This window comes from Leptonychotes weddellii, chromosome 2 (genome assembly GCF_054177405.1).
Source record: "Leptonychotes weddellii isolate Sample4059 chromosome 2, ASM5417740v2, whole genome shotgun sequence".
NCBI classification, from domain to species: domain Eukaryota; kingdom Metazoa; phylum Chordata; class Mammalia; order Carnivora; family Phocidae; genus Leptonychotes; species Leptonychotes weddellii.
The window spans coordinates 96,074,606-96,100,843 of record NC_138370.1 but is presented as its reverse complement, the minus strand read 5'-3'; the positions used below and the strand labels follow the sequence as shown (position 1 = coordinate 96,100,843).

Here is a 26,238-nt window from a genome sequence, read left to right as displayed (position 1 = left end):
TACGGTCACGCGGACGGTTGTACTCCTGCAAGCTGGACTTAGTATACTGTCTATATACTGGACCTTCCAACTGTTAAGAATCAGTGTAATAATTTTCTTTCATTCCTGTGGGAAGCCATTAATACTCCACTGCATGTTTTCCACACTGATGTTCATTCCTAAATCAAACATATAGGCATTTGTCAGTTTTCAGTGATTTCATTACTAACATAACACACTTTTTAATGGGAATCTTTCCACCTAGAGCCCTGGTATTATAGTGCTACGATAATTCTTCTTAACTTTCTCTTTCATCCTGTCAGCTCTGGATAATACCCCAGTAAGGGTGCAGAACAGGGGAAGCAATCGGGTCACTGATGAAGAATCCTAGATGAGCCCACCGCTCCTGGCTCACACAACACCGAGCTCATGCAAAGTAGGAGAAAATACCTCAGTTACAAAGTTTCTCTAAAGAAAAAAAAAAAAAAAAAGATCAGATCTTCAGGTTACTGTACCATCTTGACCCAAAGTCCCTTTACTTCTATTTCAGTTAAAAAAAAAAACAAAATTAGGTGGTTTTTGTGTAATACAACTCTTTTAGTAGAAATTTCATGAACCAAAAGACAATTCTTTTTTTTTAAAAGATTTTATTTATTTATTTGAAAGGGAGAGAGAGAGAGAGAGCTCGCACAGCAGAGGGGGGAGGGACAGAAGGAGAGGGAGAGAGACAAGCAGACTCCCCACACAGTGGGGAGTCTGACGTGGGGCTTGATCCCAGGATCCTGGGATCAGGACCTGAGCCGAAGGCAGACACTTAACTGACTGAGCCACCCAGGTGCCCCCAAAGACCATTCTTATCCACTTTGTTCTGACAGTATTATTCTGGTACATTTGCTATTCATAATCAGATTATATCGTGCAATCAAGAATCAGTAGTACCCTGATTAAACTCTCTTGGGTATGTTTGCCTTTCTGGTATAGTTCCTTTGTATCAGTAAACACAGAATGCAGACCTATATTCTTCTTGTTTACTGGCGATTGCACAGCGGATATTAGTAGTTGAACCATTCATTATGCTTGAAATGTCCTTGTTACTCATGAGAAAAAATTAGATTAGAGTACTCATCCCCAAAAATTGTTAAGAAGAAGGGTACTGAGTTTGGAAGGTAGCTCAAAAGACTTTGAAGTTTAACTCTGTATATTTCCTTTTTTGAATATTATTTGTATTACATTTTGATTCAGTCCTAAAAATCCAGAATAACTTGAAGAGATACTCCAAGTAATTTAGCAACAATTGAGGCCAGCCATTGATGGAATGACTTTAAACTCTGTTGGTAAGAAATCTCCTGAGGCCTCTTTCAGGTTTAGTTGATTGTTTAAGGGTTTTAAAGTAAATAAAATCTTCAGGTATTTATCCAAAGAAAATGAAAACACAAATTCAAAAAGTTATATGCACCCTCACTTCACTGCAGCAGTATTTACAGTAGTCAAGATATGGAAACAGCTTAAGTGTCCATTGATAGATAAATGGATAATTACACACACACACACACACACACAATGGAATATTATTCAGCCATTAAAGAATGAAATCTTGCCATTTGTGACAACATAGGTGCATCTTAAGTGCTAAGTGAAATAAGTCAGACAAAGAGAGACAAATAGTGTCTGATTTCACTTACATGTGGAAACTAAAAAACAAACAAAACAAAAATAAAAATAAACCAAAAAAACAGGCTCATAGATACAGAGAACATATTGGTGGTTCAAATTTCATGAACCAAAAGACAATTCTTTTTTTAAAAAAGATTTTATTTATTTATTTGAAAGGGAGAGAGAGAGAGAGCTCGCACAGCAGAGCGGGGGAGGGACAGAAGGAGAGGGAGAGAGACATCGAATTTCACCAGTTTTTCCACTAAAGCGCTTTTTCTGTTCCAGGATCCAATAGGTGATACCACATTGTGTTTGGTCATGATGTCTCCTTAATTTTGTCCAGTCTGTGGCATAACGATCTGGATATTTTTGAAGAGTACTGGTCAGAAAGCAGTTTTAGGTTTTTTGCATCCCAGAGGCAAGGGGTGGGGGGTGGGTATAATGGGTGAAGGGGGTCAGAAGGTACAAACTTCCAGTTATAAAATAAATAAGTTATGGGGATGAAAAAATAAAATAAAATAAATGAAATCACTGAATTCTACTTTAAAAAACAAAAATTAAAAAAACCTGATCAGTGCAAAATGTGGAGATTATATGACTTTCCAGTTAAGTGAATTAACTCCTGAATTATCAGTAAAATGCACTGTATTGTTTTTATAGAAATTGAATTATGGGAAACAGTGCCCTTGATAAAAATGTCATTAACCTGATAGGTTAGTTCAGAGTTTTCCGTTGGGCTATATTGCATTCCATTTTCAAATCCAGAACAACATGGATTATGAATATATATTTTTTTAAATTTTATTTTATTATGTTATGTTAATCACCATACATTGCATCATTAGTCTTTGATGCAGTGTTCCATGATTCATTGTTTGCGTACAACACCCAGTGCTCCATTCAATATATTTGAATATATTTTTAAGTTTTAAAATTTATAGGTTTAATGCACATACATTATTGAAGATTTGGACCAAAAAAAGCAGGTAAGAAAAAGGAAAATCACCCATATTATGGTGTATAAAATCATTCTAAGTTATTAGCTTTGTGAAGTACATTTGACCTATGACCTCAGTAACTTTGCCAGAAGTTTTAGTTTTGCACTAGTCTTCCAGGAATCAAATTCAGGACAAGTTATACGGTAAGGGTGATCCTGTTCCTGAGAAACAGTAAGTTCTAATTAGGACTTGAGTTTCTTTGGGCATTTGATCTCTGTTTTTTGTGAAGAAAGATGTGCAAAAAGGAGCAGATAACTTGCTGGAGATCATTTCAACTCTAGTCATATTCTCTTTGGCTTTCATGATCAGGGGGAGGAAGTTGAGGGGGACTGCTCACTAAGAGAGTGCTGGTATTACCCATTATTTAGGTTTATACTATAACCATATTAATTTGATTAATTCAGTAAAAGAGATTATAGTGTGCCTGCTTCCATAAATTTATAGGATGATTCCCGATAAGGAATTACACTGGAATTATACCTTTGAATGAATCCTTCCTACTTGCCTACTTGTTTCTGACTTAGTCCATTATTTGTCTGGATTAGAAAGATTGGTTGAAGGCAAAAAATAGGTGTATCATGGGTTTTTTTTTTAATCAGCTTTATTTTTTAAAGCAGTTTTAGGTTTTTTGCAATGGATTTTAATTTATGTATTCCCTTACATGGAAATATTCTTAATAGAAATAAGTTTCATTGTTTTAATACTCAGATATGTTTTTAAACTCCTTATTTTGAGATAATTTTAGAATTAGGGATTGCGAAGATATAAGAGTCCCTATGTGACATTCACCCAGCTTCCGCCAAAGTTAACGTCTTACAAAACCATTTATCATCCATTCCTCGAAACTAAGAAATTAGTTTTGTACAAACTATTAACTAGACTACATCGAATTTCACCAGTTTTTCCACTAAAGCGCTTTTTCTGTTCCAGGATCCAATAGGTGATACCACATTGTGTTTGGTCATGATGTCTCCTTAATTTTGTCCAGTCTGTGGCATTTTCTCAGTCCTTCCCTGTTTTTAACGATCTGGATATTTTTGAAGAGTACTGGTCCCTCAAGTTGAGTTTGTCTGACATTTTCTCATGATTGGAGTGGGGTTTTGGATTTGGAAGAAAAATACCACAGAGAGAAAGTATCCCTCTCATTAGATCATATCAGGGGGTACATGCTATCAACACAATTTATTACTGGTGAGGCTAACTTTGATCACTTAGTTAAGGTGATGTCTGCTAGGTTTCTGTAGTGTAAATTACTATTTTACTTTTTCATATTCTATCTGTTATAAACAATCACTAAGTACAGCCCGTCCCCAAGAGGAAAGGGATTAAGCCCCACTTCCTGGAGGAAGGACTATTAGAGAATTTATGGAGATATATTATAGCCACCTCAGTGATGAATAAATATTTACAGGGAGAGATAAATAAAGGTTATGTACCTATCCTATTTCTCCTTAAAGCTTTGACCCTCATTGTTGCATTCATCAATGGATCCTCACTGGCAGCAATTCTTACTGTCACGTTCTAATGACAATTTTCTACTGCCCCAGAGCTATTTTTGACATAGGTTTATTTTATTATTTTAAAGGACATTTTTGCTATGGCTTTGCGAAGGTTTCAGAATGAGCTTAATTTTAATTACGTTTTTATGAACGTTTTAAAAAGAATTCATTTCTTTACGGGGAAGGGCTATTCTAAATTCATGGCTCTTAATCTTCCCCCAAAAAATGTATTCAATTCAGGAAGCCATAGATGATCGCTAAGGATTCGTATTCTTCATTTAAATTTACAAAAATGTAAACATAATATGAATTAAAAATAATATAAAATTCTATGAGGTAAGTTAGACTTTTTAAATATTTGGTTTTTGTTCAAAAAAATTCTACTGGGGTAATAATATCATCAAGCCTCAAACAACTTCATTTTTGACTCAAATGAAAAGTAAGCGTCGAACAAACCCTTTGTGTAACCCAAGTGAGGGTGCTGGGTTGTTTCTCAAACAGCACCTCCCAGCAGCTGAGTTCTAAACTCAACAGTTCTGGCCACATTTGACCTTGCAAAGCCACGACAGAAAAATAGTCCATAGTCACCCACACTTCGAGCCATGGTTTTGCATATTCATGATAATTTGTCTGTGGGGAAGGGGCAGGCTCAAACTTAGGAAGCCTACACCACATTCCTGGGATCAAAACTTGAAAAAAACCCAATGTATCACTATTCCTTTCTTCCAAGTATTCCTCCGCCACAACTCTGCCCACTGCTGGAAGAACATTTGGAGGAATATGGACTTACACAATTCAACGCATTGACGGCATATTTAGTAACACCAACCATGTACCTTTAGTACACGTTTCTGGACTTAAAAACGATAGAGAATTATTTTCTCTTTCTCATCCTGGCTACCCCGCCAATGATAATGAAACAACCAGTCAGGTTGTTTTGATAGCCTTTCTTGAGCCCCGACCGTGAGCACAAGGAGGCTAAGCCCCGAAGGGAATGAAAGATGCTAAGATAACTGTGCTTCAGTTGAGATGTGAAACAGGTGGTAACCATTGTCCAGTGTCACCCAAGTGGGTTTTCATGTCTTCGATGGTCATACCATCTCTTTCAATGGCGAAGATCTTGCCCTGTGCTTTAGGGGCCCTGCAAAGGTCCTGGGTCCTATAAAGGGCTGTGCCTATTTGGAGCACTTCAGATAAGACTATAGAGACTCAAGAGATGAACAGGTGCTAAACCTGAGAAATGATCGACAGCGGAAAGGCAGGCTGTTGTCGATAGGTCAAGTATATGTAATTTATAAAATACAAATAATAGAGAAGCTCTTACGAATAATGCTGGGCCAAGAGGTGTGCACAGATAAGCAATAGACTTACATTTCTGGGCCCTTCCTGGGCAAACCTGGATGGTGTGGTCACCTTTATCAGTAGAAAACACTCAACAGACAAGGACAATAGGCCGTGGAGCCAGGGCACGGAGGACCTGTAGTGAGCGCAGGTGGCGGTGGGAACCCTGCGGGCACTGGCTCGGCTTCTGACCAGGGCAATGCTGAGAGCGGTGGCTGGCAGTCTGTTCAGGCCGATGCCTCTCTGTTCATAGGGTCTTTCTGTGTTCAGTGCCTTCACCTCTGACCCTAACCTGCCCTTCCACAGTCCTGACCCGTCAGCCTCACTACCCCTCCCCTGGTGCAGGTAATTCTCGGGTAGTTTTTTGAGGGAGAGCTGGGCCTTCCTCCGTTCTCTTTCCAATCTATTGTTACAGCATAAAGTCTGCAGTTTGCTTTTTTCTTGGCCTTCTGCTTTTATTTCCAAAAGCCTTTCTAACCAGGCTTTGGCAAATCGAAAGGTTTTGGCTTTCAAATTTATTGTGTGGGCATGAAAAGCCTATTTTGGCAGTCAAACACTTTTTACTTTTTTTTCCCCCTGTATTGTCCTAATGTCCCTAATGGTAATGTGGCTATCACTCATATATAAGGAAGTGCAGACAAAGAAAATCACAGAGGTTAATAATTCAATGTATTATCTGCAATGATACCAGTGTTCTCGATGGGACGCATAAAACTCTTACACATCAAGCACTGCTTTAGGCACTAGCTTATTTAATGCTCCCAGTCACCCCATGAGCCAGCGGCTGTGGTTATCTCAAATTTGCAGCCAGGGAAAGTCAGGTTTCACTCTTAGAGAGAAGAGACAGGATGATACAGTAAAAACCCAACTTTGGACTGAAGACTACTGTTAGTTTTGCCTTAGTCTTCATTTTTCTCATGTACACAATGAGGAAGTTTATTTTTAAAACTCTTCAACCTCTAAAACGTGAAATGGAAGTCTACAGTTCAAAGGCAAAATATTATATCCTATTATTGTTAATAGTGCCAGATTCGTAGAATTGATGTGTAGAGTGAGACATTGCATGGAAAGCACATATCACATTACCTGGAAATTTTAAGCACTCAGTAGGACTAATGATTAATCATAATGATGACACATGAAGGAAGTGCCAGCAACCAGTCAAGTTCCTAATTCTCGTGGACATAAATTCCATCTCTCAAATTCCTGGAGACGCTTGAATGAAAGGGACAATATGAAGAACTGTGAAAGCCTTCTTTGCAGGAGTTTCCCATATGATAAGAGAAAAGTAACAACAATGGTGACGATAAAGTAGATGGATATATCACACCTCCCAAAGGAATAATCAGCTGAATATATGCATTGGAAAGCACAGACTTTAGATCTGACACCAGCTCCATAGATTAAGTGCTTTGAGATATGACTAATAGTATCCAACATGGTATATCTAGGTAATTTGATTTACTTAGGGAACTTACTACCTCTAAAAACTAAATATAGGTTCTTGAAGGCTTACAAACTTTATACTTCTATATAAGATTATAAAGCTTAAATATAAACTTCATATTTGACCTTTAATAGAGTCCTCGGATATTAAAGGATATATGACTCTTTTAGAAGACAAGAAGAAGAAAGAATATACATGCATATCTCCCTCCTCACTCCATGCTGTTTCAATACTGTCAGTCATATGCTTAAAAAAGTCATCTCAGTGAGGCAAGCTTATAAACTAGAAAGATGACAATTATTACAAAGTGATGACAACTGAGGGGTAATTTCCTGAACTTTGTCATGGACAGAGGTACTGTGGCCTCGCCGATTACTAAAGCCTTTGCTAAAGCCCACAGAAAGGAGAGGGAGGTGCAGATAGAGCATAAGCTGAAGATGAGGCTGGAAAGCAGGAAAGGCCGAGCAGAGGGGAGGATGCTTAAATCACCAAATCCGAACATCACAGATGATCTGCTATTAAATAGATGTCACATAAAGGATTTTGAAGCTTCAGCTAGCACACAATGTTGGCATGTTGGTAGAGTCTTTAAAGTAAGTTTGTTACATACCGCAGATAGGACATGCTCTAGATAAACTTCAGCTGATTATGTTACAAGAGTAATGGCTGAATCTGTATATTCTTGATTGCTCAGCCCAGTGGATCAGAGCAATGGTCATAAAATATGATCGATGTCCCTTCAAAATAAGGGTCACAGATCACAGGTGATCTTCAGCCTGGCCAGACTGTAAAGACAGAACATACTTCCGTGGTGTTGAGTTTCTCAGAAACAAAGAGGAAGGGGCTACTTTCATTCTGATTGAATTTACAGTAACATCAATCCAACAACAGAAATTTGGAGAGTGAGAAAAACCAGATTATGTTGTCTCAGAAGCATTCTGTGTGAAGGGAGCCAATCTAATGGCATGGGAAAGAAGATTCGGTACAAAGAGCAGAGTCTTTCTCCTCCCCATTGTGCACCTGGGGTTCCCACTCTTATCTCTTCTTCCTCTTAACTCCCAACAGTGAGTCTAGGGACTCACTGTTATCACTACTTCCTCTTTCTCCCTCTTTCTCAACCCTCTCATTCTCCAAACATTATGTGCTGCACAAAAGTAGTGTGTGGATAACAGTGGAGTAGGTCAAGGGGAACTATCCTCCCTGACGTTTCTTAATGGTAGAGAACAGATGTGGTAGAAATTCCGGGGCAGTTTTGCCTCTAATTCACAGAGGAAATGTTCTGAAACTCTCAGTGTACAATGTGGCAGACCTGTCTGAACACGATGGTTTTGATTTCATACGGCAGTTACCTTGCTCTGTACAGTGGCCACCAGCTGGATCTTTAGCTTCACTCAACTTCTTGGAAAATGCATGTCACTGTTCACAAAGAGAACGAGAACAGTGAGGAAATGTATCACCTATCCTGGTAACTAAAAAAGCCAAAACCAAACCCAAACCCAAAACAAACCTCAAAGAATGTTGGGATGGTAGTTGAGTGAGTTGTGTTGCCTTTGGAGACGAAGATGAACACATCTTTACTTTTGCAAATAAAGCAAGAATGTCAACTACCCAGTGGATGTGGGAACAGCGAGCCCATTCTGGTAGTTTCAGGGAGGCTCTTTCAGTACTTGGCCTTAAATTCTTGGATCGTTCTACCGTTTTTCATATCTAAGAAAAGATGGCTCGATATGTGTGCCTAAGAGAACACCAAAACTAGCAATCTTTTTGGAATAATAAAGGAAAAAAGTAGGCATAATTTCTCTTTCTGTTTTCCTTTTTTTAAATGATGAGTCACCTGTTTCAGTTAGGTAGATGGGCTTGGATTTACTGAATAACTGCATATTTTGCTTTACTTGAGGGTTTTGAATCAGGTTTTAAGTTCAGCAAGTATGCTTCATTTGAATTCCTCACATTTTTTTTTTTTTTAGGATTTTATTTATGTATTTGAGAGAGAGAGAGAGAGAGACAGAGCTATCAAGAACACGAGTGTGGGGGGGAGAGGGTGAGGGAGAGGGAGAAGCAGACTCCCCGCTGAGCAGGAAGCCCAACATGGGACTCGATCATGAGATCATGACCTGAGCTGAAGGCAGACACTTAACCGACTGAGCCACCCAGGTGCCCTCTTACAAACTTTTTTTTTAAAAAGACTTCTTTTTTAGAGCAGTTTCAGGTTTACAATTAAGTTGAAGATCTTATGTAAGATTTTACATATGCCCCCTGCCCCCACATATGCAGAGCCTCCCCCATTATCACTATCACTTCGCCAAATAGTACATCTTTTTTTAACCAAAGATGAACCTACATTGATTATTCAAAGTCCATAGTTTACCTTAGGGTTCGCTCTTGGTGTTGAACGTTCTGTGGATTTGGACAAATGTATGATGATATACATCTATCATTATATCGTACAGAGTATTTTCACTGCCCTAAACATCCTCTATGCTCCACTTATTCATATTTCCTTCTTCCTCCACCTGCCAACCTCTAGCAACTACTGATCTCTTTATTGTCTCTATAGTTTTGCCTCTTCCAAAATTAATATAATTGGAATGATATAGTATGAGGTCTTTTCAGAATGGCTCTTTCAGTTAGTAATATGTATTTAAGATTTCTTCCTGTCTTTTCATAGCTTTATAGCTCATTTCTTTTTAGCACTGAATAATATTCCATTGTCTGGATGTACCACAGTTTATCCATTACCTATTGAAGGACATCTTGGTTTCTCCCAAGCATTGGGAATTGTGAGTAAAGCTGCTATAAACATCTGTGTGCAAGTATTTGTTGGACATATTTTAAACTCTTTTAGGTAAATACAAAGGAGCACAATTACTGGATCGTATAGTAAGAGTATATTTAGTTTTGTAAGAAACTGCCAAATTGTCTTCCAAAATGGCTATGCCATTTTGCATTCCCACCAGCAACGTATGGGAGTTCCTGTCACTCCAATTCTCGCTAGCATTTGGTGTTGTCAGTGTTCTGGATTTCGGAATTCTAGTAGATGTGTAGTGATATCTTATTATTGTTTTAATTTGCATCTCCTTGATGACATATGATGTGGAGCATCTTTTTGTATACAGATTTGCCATCTCTATATCTTCATTGATGAGGTGTTTCTTAAGGTCTTTGGCCCATGCTTTCATCAGGTTGTTTTCTTCTTGTTGAGTTGTAGGAGTTCTTTGTATATTTTAGTCCTTTATCAGATGTGTTTCTTGCAAATATTTTCTCCCAGTCTTTGGCTTGTCTTCTCATTCTCTTGACATTTTCCTTCACAAAGCAGAAGTTTTTAATGAAGTCAATTATCAATTATTTCTTTCATAGATCAGGCCTTTGGTGTTGTACCTAAGAAGTCTTCTTCATATCAGAGGTCATCTAGGTTTTCTCCTATGTTGTCTTCTAGGAGGTTTATAGCTTTGCATTTTACATTTAGGTCTGACCCATTTTGAGTTCATTTTTGTGAAGGGTGTAAAGTCTGTATCTAGATTCACTTTCCTGCATGTGGGTGTTCATTTGTTCTAGCACCATTTGTTAAAAAAACTATCTTAGTTCCATTGTATTGCCTTTGCTTCTTTGTCAAAGATCATTTGACTATATTTATTTGGTCTATTTCTGGGCCCTCCATTGTGTTGTATTGATTTACTTGTCTATTGCTAATACTGTACTGTCTTGATTAGTATAGCTTTATAGTAAGTCTTTAAGTCAGGTAGTATCAGTCCTCCAACTTTCTTTTTCTCCTTCAATATCATGTTGGCTATTCTGGGGCATACATGCTGAAACTGGGAGGTAAAAAGTCTATACTTGGATTTGATTTATAAATCATGTCATAGGGACACAAAGTATCTTAGAGACTTAGAGAATTGATGCCTCCCTCTCAGAAAATTTTGAATCACTGTATTTTAGACTCTGGGAGTAAAGTAGTTAAAATATCAAAAGGGTAATTTGGGCAGTAATGGGTAGAATAGTACAAGTGGAAAAAAAATGTATCCAAGGGCTCTTTAGATGAGAAAGATGACATGATTCATGTCCTCAAAAACAAATTACACAGAGATAGATAGAGATGATAGAAATTGATAGAAAGAAATTGATAGAAAGATAGGTAGACACATTTTAAGAATCTATTTCTAAATAGAAAAAAGTAAGATTTAAAAAATATATTGGATACAACTGTTGTGTCTTACATTATTTCTAGTTATTGAAATCACTCAGAGAGTTATACAGTATTATTTTCCTTTACACATGAGTCTCAGAGATGTGAAGTGATTTGTCCAAAACTGGGATTCAAATAAGTCTTTACTTAGCTTCAAAGCTCACCTTCTTTCCACTATGTTTTATATCATAGTTTTTGTGTTTTATCAAATAAAGAATAATTTTCACTAAATTTTTGTGTTTTGTTTACTAGCTCACTATATATGTCCAGCCACAGCAAAAGCACACAGCTGAATATGCTGCAAACATAACTAAAATTGTGTTTGATTATTTTGAAGAATACTTTGCTATGGATTATGCTCTTCCTAAATTAGGTGAGACTCATTTTTTATTTTCTTATTTTTAATATTGCCTTTGCTTTTACCTAAGTTAAATTATTTCCTCAAGTTTTCACATTCTTAGTTAATAGCCATCCCTTAGTATTTTTATTATATGCCTAAAATATGTATCTAATATTTGCTAGATGCTGAAAGATGCACTTTGGAGTCCTCCAAGAATAATGTCCCATACTTATTCTGTTCTTACCTGGTAAATGCATAAACTTTTACTTTCAAATAAAGACTAAAGTTAATGTGCAAAACTGCAGGTGTTGATAACAATGGAGCCAAAAATAGCAACCTAGATTTGTTCATTTCAAAATCATTACCATCGCAATAGCTTACATTGCCACCCTACCATCAATGAGTTGATAAATAGTAGGGATAAATGATGCTATCGGAGTCCCATGTGCTTCTAGTCTTTCCATTGTACAAGACTAATTCTAGATTCTCCAGCAGTTAAAATGAAACACTGATACTCCTTCCATAAATATATTTTTCTAATTGGGGGGAATGTTTTCTTTTTAAAATAAAATTAGGGCTATAATCAAAATGGTGTGGATATGATACTTCTACCAATAGTAAAAGTGCTTTATTAGTAAGCTTGAGTGGTGTTAGCAAAGACTTTAAATGAAACACCCATATAGATGTTCGGAGGGATAAAATGAAGACAACAAGGAAACCAATCAACCCAAAATTGATTTCTCTATTTCTGTTTATGCCTCTACTTTAATAAACTATCAGTGCAAAGTGACTGGGATGCCAGATTCTCTACATAAGAGTGGCTTTGGCTCTGGGCAACTTTGTAGATGCTCCATTTTCTCTTCAATGGCATCAGCTCCCCACTATTAGAGAAAGAGACAGGAAGAGAAACACCTTTTCATCAACATCAGAATAATATTTAATAAAATGTTAAGCACACTAATTTAAAAGTCTATTTTCTCTTTTTCTCACGTGAGTTAATTCATTATAATGTCAATACTCACTAGAGAAATGAGGTCACAAAAAAGTCCTTTCATTCAAGGATTAGGTAAAAATTATACTCCATATTATAGAAAATAATGGCCCTTGCGGGGGGGATAATTCTCCACCCTTTAAGTGGTATTCTTGGGACAAAATAACCTAACCTAAGAATGAAGATAACACAGAAAGGGAACTACTGCTGTAACCTTGACTTTTATTTAAGATATATCCACTTTTCATTCTTCTATAAGAAGCTTTAAGAATCTTTATGTTAACCAGAAAGGACCTTTGCTTATATGTTAGATAAAAATTAAATTTATTTTTATTTATGTACGTCATTTAAATTATATGTAATAATATGGGGCACCTGGGTGGTTCAGAAGATTAAGCATCCGACTCATGACCTCAGCTTGAGTCTTGTTCTCAGGGTTGTGAGTTCCAGCCCTGCATTGGGCTCCACTCTGGGAGTAAAGCTTACTTTAAAAAAAATTATATGTAATAATAAAGAAATTACATTTTTATTATAGTTCTTTAGCTGGAGAATCTGTATTCTATCCACTAATCAAGCTCAACATTTCTGTTTGGGATTTAACCAGAACTGATAGGCACTGCCTCTTCCTGTCAGATGTTATATCAAAGATTATAGGGCCAAGCAAAAATAAAGAATAGAAATTCCTGGTAGAATCCAACATTTTAGGTCTGGAAGAGAGTTTAGAAAGAATACAGTCTATTGCATGTTGATTCCAACTTATTTAATGCATGCAAATGGATGGTAACCAGTAAGGAATTGGGTTGATCTCAAGTTGTATAGAAATAGGGAAAAAGTGGAATTTTATATGCTCTAATATTCTGCATCCTTGAATAGAAATATATTCCTGTGCACTTGGAAGCTGTGTACTTCTAAGTCCTCATTTGAAAACTTCACTTCCTTATTCCTCACAGCTTATCCTCAAAAACAGATGTTTTCTGTTACCTGTAAAAATCTTGAAAAAAAAAAAACAGCTAATAAAAATGAAGTACAGAGAGAAACAAAAGACATAAAATTATAGAGGACTGAAAAGAGCATTGCCATTAGTATCCTTTGAAAACTAAAAGACGCCCTGGTATTTGGGGCCAACAGGAAAAGTTCCATGGAAAGTCTGAGCGCATGAAGGCTGAAAATTTCGCACAAATAGATTATTGTTTTTACTCTAAGAAATTATTTTTAGCCTTTTTAAAAACAGTCATCCAAAGAACTTAATTTAGTAAGAAATGTTATAAACAAATGCAAAGAAGTATTTCTCATGGGACTGTTTCTTTCTCCATAGATGAAATCGCTATTCCAGACTTTGGCACCGGGGCCATGGAGAACTGGGGACTCATCACTTACAGAGAAACAAACTTGCTTTATGACCCTGAGGAATCAGCCTCATCAAACCAGCAGAGGGTGGCCAGCGTGGTTGCCCACGAACTTGTGCATCAGGTATGGAATCTTAGTATCAAATTAGCTTGTTTTTAAAAGTGGCTTAAGACCATAGGAATAATTGAAATTAATAATAACTTAGCAAATAAAAAACAAGCTAATCAGAAAATCCGGCCTGACAGTCTTTTAAGACACATTGTTTTGCCTTTAGTAAATACACAGGAGATCTCACTATGACTTTACATAGGCCCAGTATTACCTAAATAAAGGCAATAAACTAAGGAGAATTTAAGATCATTTAAAAATCAGGAGAAATAGAAAAAAAAAAAGCAGGAAATAAATTCTAATTAAGTACAATGCCTGACACTTTTGTGTCAAGTGACAACATTTATATAGACAAATAAATGTATTGCAAATTTCTAGGCCTCTCTACCACAAGCACAATAATTTAACTCTCTATTTGTTTATAATTTCAGTGGTTTGGAAATACTGTGACCATGGAATGGTGGGAAGACTTGTGGCTAAATGAAGGATTTGCTTCCTTCTTTGAGTTCCTGGGAGTAAACCAAGCAGAAAAAGAGTGGCAAATGGTGAGCCTAGAACATATAAGCTCTCAATGTCTATTTGCCTCATGCAAAGCAACTGAAACCTTTACACCATGACTGTGTCCCCGAGTCAGGCGCCTGGTGCAGTGGTGAACTAGGAATTTCCTTGTGAGCATGGAGTGGAGTCGGTTTGTTCCACTGAGCTACACCTTGCTGAGGACCAATGCCCAGGCCTGGGAGAGCAGCTGACCACCCCAATCTGAGGATGTCCTCGATAGAGTCCCTCAATAACATATGTCAAAGCAAGAAAACAAAATAGTGAGCTTAGACAACACAGCTCTGTATTTAAGTGCCTGCAGTGTTAATCCCTTGAAAAATCTAAGTCTAATTTTACAAAGGACTTACCTTACACAGGCCGCTGAAATAGTGTGATAGGGATGCCTGGGTGGCTCAGTTGGTTAAGCGACTGCCTTCGGCTCAGCTCATGATCCGTGAGTCCCGGGATCGAGTCCCACATCGGGCTCCCTGCTCAGCGGGGAGTCTGCTTCTCCCTCTGACCCTCCCCCTCTCATGCTCTCTCTCTCTCATTCTCTCTCTCAGATAAATAAATAAAATCTTTAAAAAAAAAAAGAGATAAGAGCATAAATTGAGTGTTATAGGGGATGTGACCTTGAGCAAGTGACATATCCTGAGTCAGTTCTCTCCTCTATGAAAGAAGAACATTGTTCTCTATCTTGTAAGCTTAAAGGCTCCTGAAAATAGCTGTAATTACCATTATCCTACCTCATGTCCTTGAGGGGCCTGGAACAAAGGCATCTAAGAACCATAAAGATATTTTTTTCTGAAAAGCTAAATCTGTTTTTATCGATATTAAGATGGTGTACGTGCTCTTATCTGTTTGTATATATGAAAGTATAAGTGTGTAAGATGTGTAAAAGTAGAGAATTACAGGTTGTGTACTGTAGAGACTACTGCCCTCTACTGGAAAAAATAAAAAGACGACCTTAAAATGCCTGAAGCCCTTGGCCATTTCCATAACCTACTTTAAAAAGTGAGAAAGTTAATTTACAATGATTCCTGCTTAAAACTTTAATTTACATCAGGGTTTTTCAACCATGGAACTATTGACATTTTGGGCCAAATAATTTGGGAGTGGGTGACAATTGTGGGGGTTGTCCTGTGTATTGTAGGATATTTCTAAGCATCCCTGGTCCATATATACTAGATGCAAGTAACCCTCCCTCCTCAGTTGTAAAACCAAAAATGTGTCCAGATATTTCCAGATGTCCCCTGGGGGCCAAAATTTGCCCTAGTTGAGAATCACTCATATATGTTGAAAATTGTTGATTTTGTAATTTGTTGAAATTAAACTGTATAAATGAAAAATTATTTTGTCCTTTATTTTCTATAAACTGAGGTCCTTCTTATTGCAAGCTATCGTAAGAAACTATAACATTTTCATATTGTTGTATTATATATAAGATATTTTACATTTTAATATTCCAATTCAGCATTTTAAAACACCAATTAAATTTCAGAAGAATTTAGTATTTTTTTTAAGGTTTATTTATTTGAGAGAGAGAGAGCGGTGGAGAGGGGCAGAGGGAGAAGGAGAGAGAGAATCTCAAGCAGACTCCCGGCTGAGCACAGAGCGATTCCACAACCCTGAGATCATGACCTGCGCTGAAATCAAGTCAGATGCTCAACTGACTGAGCCACCCTGGCGCTCCTAGTATGCAGTTCTTAAATGAAATTTAATCACATGGTCCAACCCATCCATCCGTCCATCCATCCATCCGTCTATCCACTCATTCATTCATTTTTTATCCATTCATTCTGTCTTCTGTGTTCAGTGAACACTACAGAGAATCCAAAACAGAATAAAATATATTTCTTGCCCTCAAGGAGTTCCCAATTAAGGGTCTGGTGGGTGGAGGGGAACAGATAACTATAGACAGATTGTAAGAGAGCCTGGTAAGTACCACAAGAGTAGAGCCTCATTTCACAGGTGAAAAAGCTGATGCCCAGAAAGGTAATATAACTTTCCAATATCACACAGACAGTTGGTAGCACAACCAAAACTAGAGTCAAATTTCCTGACACTGAGAACGGAAGTCTTTCTACTTACTTAAGCCTTTTAGATGTACAAAATTTAAAATCCAATTCAAAATTACCTTGGACTGGCAGTCATCACTTGATAATAGTGTCTTGCCTATTATAAATGGAAATTGCAAAAGTGGAAAATGTAATACCATGCATTATCATTAAATTCTCTAACAATTCCAAAAAGCATATGCCATTATTTCCCTATTTGAAGGGTTAGGGAGCTTAAACTTACATATCTAGAAAATGGAAAAATTGAGCTATGAACCATGAAAGTCTGACCATAGGGCTAGACCTCTCAACCACTCTATTTTGCTGAGAAAACAAGGATTGGATTGAGAAGGTGATTATTAGAACTAAAGCAAAAACTAATATTTCTTTGATTAATTATGAATCATCCAAATTCTAATGATTAGTTGACCAAAAAATTAAAAAAATTAAAAAATAAATCCTGAACATCAATTTTCATCAACATGCATCCTCACTTAATTCTGAGAACAAATCTGTGAGGTGGTATCATTCCCATTGCACAGATATGAAAATAAGGCTTGAAAACTTTGGCATGTGTCTGAAAGTCATGCATAAGTAGCAGAAACAATTCACAAATGCTTGTGTCTTCTTGGCCCGTCATATAGGGGTGAAGTCAAAGGAATTACAGTAGAAGAAGGGAATAGAATCAGTATGGATCAATCCGTGTAAAATATGATTAATTTGGTTTTTTTAAAAGATTTTATTTATTTATATGAGATAGAGGGAGAGAGCATGAGCGGGGGAGGGTCAGAGGGAGAAGCAGATTCCCTGCTGAGCAGGGAGCCCAATGCGGGACTCGATCCTGGGACTCCAGGATCATGACCTGAGCTGAAGGCAGTCGCTTAACCAACTGAGCCGCCCAGGTGCCCCAAATATGATTAATTTGAACACCTACTCCTTGTCTTAAGTAATTTGAGTCATTTATATTTATTTTCCACCAAGTGATACACAAATGATATTTTGAAATATGAACCAGTATAAAGGAAGTGCTGTCTTTTTTGGTTCATTCTGTCATTTCAGAGAAACCAGATGTTACTTGAAGATGTATTACCCGTACAAGAGGATGATTCTTTGATGTCTTCACACCCAATTGTTGTCACCGTGACAAATCCTGCTGAAATAACATCTGTTTTTGATGGGATATCCTATAGCAAGGTAGGGAAAATCTGACATTGTTGTGAACATCTTCTGGGCTTTAGGAAACAGTGTAGAGATTATTCTGGGTGCTGAATATTCAATAGTTTGTATTTTCCTGTCAAATTGATCAATGCTGGTCATTGTCACAGGATTTTGAATCAGATTTTTAAAAATTTCTCCTTTCACTTTTGTTTATAACTTCTTTCATTCTAACTGAATATTTACACTTCAAGCTTCAAATTTAAAATTATTTGATTTTTTATTTTTGTTTGATTTTTAAAAATTTTATTATGTTATGCAAATCACCATACATTACATCATTAGTTTTTGATGTGATTTGATTTTTTAAAAGACAGTAAATCTTCTTTTTCTGATCTGTGGTCTTTGATGTCATATATGTGGACACCTTTTCCAATAGAATCCTTTAGTTCAGCCAGTAAGAATTTAAACCCAACTCAGTTTGAAAGAATGACTTTTATCCATTTTTATATAACATATAAAGATGACTTTATTAATATGTTGTAGATGGGTGATTTTTATCCATTAACATGGTTTGCAAAGCGACTGTAGATCTACAGTGACCCATTTTCTCCCACAGAGTTTCCTATAGCTCCTCCTCCAAACATCTTCATGCCTGCATGCAGTATAATTTAGTCATTTCCCTTTTGCTGCTCATGGTTTACCCACTATGCTAAGCTGCTCAAAAGCCACTGCAAATGAATACATTTTGTTATTCTGGATAATACCTAAAGTTTTATTTAAAATGAAATATTATAATTATTAAAATGAATACTAGATAAAATGGCTTGAGTGAAAAAAGCCTTCTATATATTACTATTTCAAAGTTATAGCATCATATTTTTGGCTTTCCCTATCATTATTCCCATGGCATCTTTTTAGGCTTCCTTTATTCATTTTTCTTTCACACCTGCCAATGATTCTTTCCTCTTTCTCTTAAAATGGACATTTCCAATCCACTTATGGTATGGTCTAGTAACTCACATGGAGACGTTTATATTTTATTAAATCAGTTTCTTTCTGAATCCTAGATATTCCATGGGTTTAAGATATTAGGTCAAAAATAAATAAATGTTCTAAACCTTTAGCCTTCTACTAGGTACAAAAATAATTTATACTTAAATGACAGTAAAAATTGCTAACTTCATGGGGAGGCACACGTTTTTCTGGCAAGTTACTTGAAAATTGATTTAAAAATGTGTAAATAGTGAATTTTAGTATTAATCTTATAACATGTGCAGAGAAAGTAGAGAGCAGAGGTATTAATCAGATTTTTCAGATAAAATAAAACCAAATGAGATAAACTACTTTTGAAGAGGATTTTATGCCTAAATGATATATCTAACTATACTAAACTATTTGACCAGACAGTTCCTCAACTATTTCCACTAAATGTAATCTTTTTAAAGTATTGAGATATACTTTAAGAAGTAAGCAGAATTTTATCACGGAATTACTTCATTCACTGAAAAATAGATTTCTAAGTGTTTCTAACGTTTCTCCTTCATTAGAAAAGCCCCATCTGCTGGTTCATTTGGTGAAGTGCAATAATTATTTAAACCCCAAGTCACTGAAATGATGGCCACTTTATCAATTTCTCTTTATCTTTTAGTTATTTTAGAAGCGTAGATACAGGGGGTGTGCAAAGTGACATTTTTATGCTAAAACTACTGAGTTATGGCCAAGTAATTTAGTGGGGTCATCTTGAAGGCATAATCTCACAAATACGGTATTAAAATACTGGTCACCATAGTGATCCCTGGTGTTTGTTTCCAGCCTATCCTTTACTAGTTCAATTTGTCATTTTTTTTCCACCACAGGGATCGTCCATTCTGAGGATGCTTGAAGACTGGATAACACCAGAGAAATTTCAAAAGGGATGTCAGGTATGATTTATTACTTTTTAATAGTATTAAATGTAAGCTACACTAATCGGTGGCTGATGAATGTCAATATGTGATTAATTAAGGACAACTCCCTTTTTACTTTCTCTCTCCTTACTCAGGGATAGATTAAATAGCAAAACATGAAAAGGTGACTTCACAGCCAGCTAAGTGCCTGGACACCATTATCTGTAGTTGCCATTTAGCTGAAATTTCATGGAGAAGTTGAATGGACTCCTCAGTTATTTTGGATGCCCTTTTTATGTGTATTAGCTCAGTCTACCATAATAAATACCATCGGCTGGGTCATTTAAACAACGGAAATGTATTTCCTCACGGTTCTGGGGGTTGAGAAGTCTATGACCATGGCCTGGCAGATTCATGTGTTGGAGAGGGATGTCTTTCTGGCCTGCAGATGGCTGCTTCTTTGCTGTGTCCTCGAGTGGCAGAGCAAGAGAGAGCTCTCTGGTGTCTCTTAGCAGACAGACATCGATCCCGTCCTGAGGGTCCCACCCTCATGACTTCATCTAAACCTAAATACCCCCCCAGAGGCCTCATCTGCAAACACCATCACGTTGGAGAGTAGAGCTTCAATGTCTGAATTTCGGGGAACGCAATTCAGCCCATAGCAACATGACATAAAAACGGAAACGTATCTATAAAGGTCTTCCCTTCCAGTCTGTAAAAGGACTTTTCTCCTGTTACTGGATTTTTTTTTTTTTAAAGATTTTATTTATTTATGACAGAGAGAGACACAGCAAGAGAGGGAATACAAGCAGGGGGAGTGGGAGAGGGAGAAGCAGGCTTCCCACTGAGCAGGGAGCCCGATGAGGGGCTCGAACCCAGGACCCTGGGATCATGACCTGAGCTGAAGGCAGACGCTTAACAACTGAGCCACCCAGGCGCCCCATCCCCTGTTATTGGATTTAAAAAATGGCAAATATACACATTCCTATTATGATGGAGTCAATGATTGAAGAGGGCCTGCTTCCTTTTGGAAACAGAAATGATAAATTTTCAAAAGCATCTCACACATCCAACTTAAGGTGATTACTCCAGGGGATATTTCAGTTTCATCTTTAATTTCTAGCAAAACCTAAGCCAAGTCTCTCAGGGTTTTATATTGTCAGTGTTGCTACAATCTGTCTCTGCAACTGTCCTGTCTGCAGGTTGGCCCCACTGCAGCCTAGAGATGGAATTGGCTTCTTACTTTCCCCCTCTCAACTGCCTCCTCCCTGCTGTGATGCCCCAGGTTGCTCAGCAGAGCAGTGGTGATGGTGGCCAGTCCAGAAGGCAGAGAACAGGTCAGAGTAGCCCCCTGCCAGCTTTTCTAAAGAGTGCTAGTACGTCTTTTCGATGTGATTCCCCAGGACAATGCCTGCTCCCCATTCCTTCAGCTCTCGCTACCATTAAGTCTTCTTTTTTTTTTTTTTTTAAGATTTTATTTATTTATTTCAGAGAGAGAGAATGAGAGAGAGCACATGAGAGGGGGGAGGGGCAGAGGGAGAAGCAGACTCCCCGCCGAGCAGGGAGCCCGATGCGGGACTCGATCCTGGGACTCCAGGATCATGACCTGAGCCGAAGGCAGTCGTTTAACCAACTGAGCCACCCAGGCGCCCCCATTAAGTCTTCTTATATGGCATCCGGCACTCTCTATGCTCTCCCAAAAGGAGACAGTACCCTTCTACCCAATGCTAAAATTTCTAGGTGACTACCAAAGTAAGAAATAGGACCAGGACTTGGGAAATATTCAGGGAGTATATCCATACATTTTACTCCTTTTGTCCATTAATAAAATATTCTGTGTGGACACTGGCCGAAAGGGAAAAGCTATGTGCTTATTCTTATGTGCACATTAGAACATCTTGTAACTTTTCCGTTGGCTTCAAACTCACATTTCTTCATATCTTCTCTCACTGTGAGCACCTTCAGTGAGGAACTCGGTCTTCTATATCTTTGCGTATACTCCAGGGCCTAGTAGAATGCATTACACATGTTAGGCAATCCAATAAATGCTTCTTGAGTTAGTGAATGGCCTATAATAAATAGTATAAAATATAGAAAAAAAACAAAGACAATTCTTTTAAAAAATTCAGTGAAAATTCTACTTGCAGAGCTTTCATTCTAAATTAAACTGATCAGTAACACATTCTTGGAATCTTCAAAGCTGACTTCAAATTAAATGATTTTTATGGTAATTTCTAGAGATGGACCAAAAGAGTCTTTAAAAGTGAATAGCTATTCTAATAATTCAGAAATACTCTCGTATTTCCTTTAGCCCGGTATCTATGGTATAATTAGTTAAAAAGCCAGTCTTCCTGTCTAAAACTAATATTTCTTAGGTGAAAACTGTCTTCCTCCACCCTGGGACTATAGATGGATCTCGAAACTGAACTAGGATGAATAAGTATTAATTTTTTCATGCCATCATCGTGCTGTGGAATAAATTTACCAAAAAAAAAAAAACCCCACTAAAACACTCACTTTTTCCCTACAATCTTCATACACTAGCTCATATCTGAAAATGGTATATGATCAGTATAGACCACACTCAATAGCTCTCAAATCAATTGGAACATTCCTTTCCTTCATTCCAGTATCCGAATAGTATCTCTCCTTGAGTTATCATCACACTATGATTGCTGCCCCTAAATCCCACACTCTGTGATACCGTTCAAAATTTTTCCTTTGAAAATACTAATTTTCTGTCCATAGTGACTCTTCATTAGCTAACCTGATGTGGCATCCCCATCTGGGGATGGCCAGCTGTCTGCTCTCCTTCGTGCTCATCACCTTCCCCCAACCCCCATCTCAGACATCAAAGGAGGTGCAGAGTGCAGGGAAATAAGGGCAAAACCATCACCTGGAAAATCTTTAAGTCTGTGCTTGTGCATAAAAAATCATAATAGATAATGGGGCGTTCGTAACAGTACATGGTCATGAAATCAAGCTGAGAAATGTATCCATCCTTTCTTCTTCTCTTAGTATCAGCTGTATCCTTGATAGGACAGGAATGGCTCAGTTGGAACATGGTCCTTTCCCTTCCTGGGATACTAGTTACAGAAACAGGGCTCCTTTCCTTTTGTGCTTACCACACCAATACCAACTAGTGAGGGACTATTATTGGGGGACCTAGGTCACCATAAAATTTTGAGTGGAATGACTGCGTTGTGATTATTCAAGGTGAAGAAATAAATTTCTTTTTTTTTTTTTAAGATTTTATTTATTTATTTGACAGAGAGACACAGCGAGAGAGAGAACACAAGCAGGGGGAGTTGGAGAGGGAGAAGCAGGCTTCCCGCTGAGCAGGGAGCCCGATGCGGGGCTTGATCCCAGGACCCTGAGATCATGACCTGAGCCAAAGGCAGACGCTTAACGACTGAGCCACCCAGGCGCCCCAAGAAAGAAATTTCTTAATATAGGCTATTCAGAAGTGCACTAATCTAGACAAAATAAAATTGATGTCTTTTAATAGACTGTTTATATAAATGTCCATGTAGCCTGTAGTTCAGGAGAAGCAAGAAACTGCAGTTTATTTAAAAAGCAATAATAATAACACCACCACTGAAACCCGCACAAACGCGTCCAGGAGTCAGAATTCTTTCAAGGTTACTGCAGGAAACTCTCTTCACCTCTATGGGCACCAGTTTCTGATACCCCTAAAAATGTGAGAGTTGTGTTAGATAATATTTAAAATCCCTCTAGTTCCAAGATTGCACGTTCTAAGCTGAAGACACTGTGAGTATACAAATAAACTCCTCTACATTAATTTTAAGATGCTACTACTCACTAGAAAGTGTCATTAACAGGTAACTATGGTTATAATTAATCATTACTATTCCAAGTACCCCATTATTTTATTTAGAATGAATGATTTGTGCAAAGCTCTGGAACAAATACCTAAAACTGAATATTGAGTATGTGCCTTTCATGTCTTCTCCTTTCCTCTGCCTGCCCTCCAGTGGTAGTGCTGAGTAGTGACCTCATCAAAAGAACAAATACGAAGGCAGCATTCCAAACTGGTCTCAACTCTCGTCCAGGCTTCTCGGAGCACTACTGCTAACCCTGTTTTATCTCTCTGTGCCTGAAATGAAAGGAATTTAGAAGATAATGTGACTTACGCACATTGCCTCTTGAAAATTATAGCAACTTAGAGTAAAAATGTCAAGTGCAAAGTCAACCATTGGTTATTTTCTTTGAAGCTCAAGGAACACTTAAGAAGGTTTATTTCTATCGAAGATGTCCATATTTTAAATGGGACAATTCCTCACAGCAACAAAGTCATGATATGGCAGGAACTTTGGACGGTTTCCTGGAGAAACCACAATTATGAGGGTAGGAGAAAATTGGGAATTTTCTTTATGGACACACCACATTATATCTGAAAACTCATATACAGAGATTTTGTGAACAGAATTGCCAAAGGGGAGAGGCTTGTAGTTTAAAAATTCATATTTTAAAAATAATTGAAGAGTGAAGACAGTCTTTAAAGAGAATAATTTCCCCAATTTATCCATGATCATGATCATCATTCTTATTATTCAAAACATCATATATCCATTTCTTTAAAGCAGGGGTCTACTAACTGTGACCTGGGGCCAAATCTGGCCCACCACCGATTTTTGTAAGGTCTGCAAACAAAATCACTTTTACAATTTTGAATGCTTGAAAAATCAAAAGAAGAATATTTCATGACACGTGAAAGTTATATGAAATTCAAATATCAGAGCACATAAATGATGTTTTATTGGAAGACAGCCATGGTCATTCATTTACATATTATCTACAGATGCTTTTGTTCTATGGAGGCAGAGTTGAATAGATGCGACAGACACTAGAGAGCCCCCCGAACTGAAAATCTTTACAATGCAGCTTTCTACAGAAAAAGTTTCCTGAGCCCTGGCTTAGAGCCAAGCTCACCTGTTTTATCTTTGCATGTTGCCTCAATCGCTCATGTGTAATGGGTCATCTAGTGTCTGAAATAAGAAAACGCCCCTGTAAATGAAGGTAGGGGATGTAGCTGGCACTAACAGGTTAGCACCACTAAGTGAAGATCATAGAATTAGGGATCTCTCGTCATACTGGATCACAAATGTTGTGGACTGCTGACTGTTGGCTGAACACTTGGATGCCCTTACGTATCTTATACTTCTTCTCCTGAAAAAATTAAGCTTTTCCTCTCCTGCCCACAATTCCATTAGACTATGAAAAAGAACAAGCTATATAATTAATAAAGAAAAACAATTGTGCTTTACAAATAAATTATTTGTACAATGTTTTATGGGTTACAAAATATTTTGTATACAATGTATCATTTTATTTTATTCTAGCCATATTATTGCCATATTATACATTAAGATTATGTTGCCATATTATACAGTTGCCATATTATACATTAGAATGAGATATGTCTAAGGGTTCAGCTCATGTTGTAGAAGTATGAGAAAAGCATACATTGACTTCTTTTTAAAATTAAAAAAAAAAAATTTATTTATTTAAGAGAGAGAGTGAACATAGAGGGAGAGTGAGAGGGACAAGCAGACTCCCCCGCTGAGCAAGGAGCCCGAATCAGGGCTTGATCCCAGGACCCTGAGATCATGACCTGAGCCGAAGGCAGATGCTTAACTGACCGAGCCACCCAGGTGCCCCCATACATTGACTTCTAAAATACTTGTTCTCTTTCATGTACAGACTTACTTGGAAAAATACAAATTCAAGAATGCAAAAACTGAAGATTTTTGGGGAGCACTTGAAGAGGTAAGGAGTATATCCCCAAGTATTTCTTTGTCTGATTAACAAATGATTTATCAATCATTTCTTTATCTGACTCTTCTATCTTTTTATTCACCTAATTTGTTAATTATTCCTCATGTTTTTTAAATATCAGGCAAGTAATCTACCAGTGAAAGAAGTAATGGATACGTGGACCAAACAGATGGGTTATCCTGTACTTAATGTCAAAGATAGGAGGAACATCACACAGAAACGCTTTCTGTTGGATTCAAGAGCCAATCTTTCTGAGCCACATTCACCTCTTGGGTAAGGATCTATAATGCATTTCAAGAGTAAAGCAGAAATTTGATGGAAATATTGGCCATTTGCTTGGATCTTGCTCTTCAGTACATGATGGATGGGTGATAATATAAAAACACAGTGTCTTTAGGGAAACAAAAGCATTCAAAGGGAGCTCCGTGGTCTTCAGGTTCAAAATGGTGGACTGAGCACATGTATCCAAGTCCTGTTCTTCCCAGAAATCACTTAATAAAGGAACAGAAGTGCTAAAAGAAATAAACCCATAAAGGAAAGAAAATAAAGAGGAGGGGCAATATACATCACAGAATTCTAGAAGACAAGCCAGAAGGAGAAATATTGGTAGAAAACAAACAAACTAAGGAAGATGCAGTTAGATAAAAAGGGACTTGTGGTAGAGGTAGAAATATCTTCCCTATCCCTAGGCAGGCTCTGGGCTCACTGTCAGCATGAAAAGTGCAGTGCAGGAGTGAGACGTGAGGCTGAAAATAGGGCAATTAATTTGAAGTCTAGACTTAGGACAATTGTGCCAGTCAGACACACCCCCATTCCATTTTCCCTCCATCTACTACCATCCTTTTCTCTGTTCAGAGCTCTCAGAAGTCTGCCAGAAGCCTGGCAATGACCCAAGGCAAAAATCCAAAGGCTCTT

The 26,238-nt window shown here is 37.5% G+C and overlaps 1 protein-coding gene across 1 annotated transcript in view; it reads left to right on the top strand.

The window, feature by feature from the left end:
* The window catches only part of ENPEP (glutamyl aminopeptidase), an 88,555-nt gene that overhangs the window by 18,923 nt on the left and 43,394 nt on the right, over positions 1-26,238 (top strand). Inside the window, exons 4-10 of the mRNA XM_081811992.1 lie at positions 11,353-11,473; positions 13,747-13,901; positions 14,318-14,431; positions 17,540-17,674; positions 19,495-19,560; positions 25,249-25,314; positions 25,445-25,596. Coding sequence (XP_081668118.1) covers positions 11,353-11,473; positions 13,747-13,901; positions 14,318-14,431; positions 17,540-17,674; positions 19,495-19,560; positions 25,249-25,314; positions 25,445-25,596 — 809 coding nt within the window. The remainder of the gene's footprint in view (positions 1-11,352; positions 11,474-13,746; positions 13,902-14,317; positions 14,432-17,539; positions 17,675-19,494; positions 19,561-25,248; positions 25,315-25,444; positions 25,597-26,238) is intronic.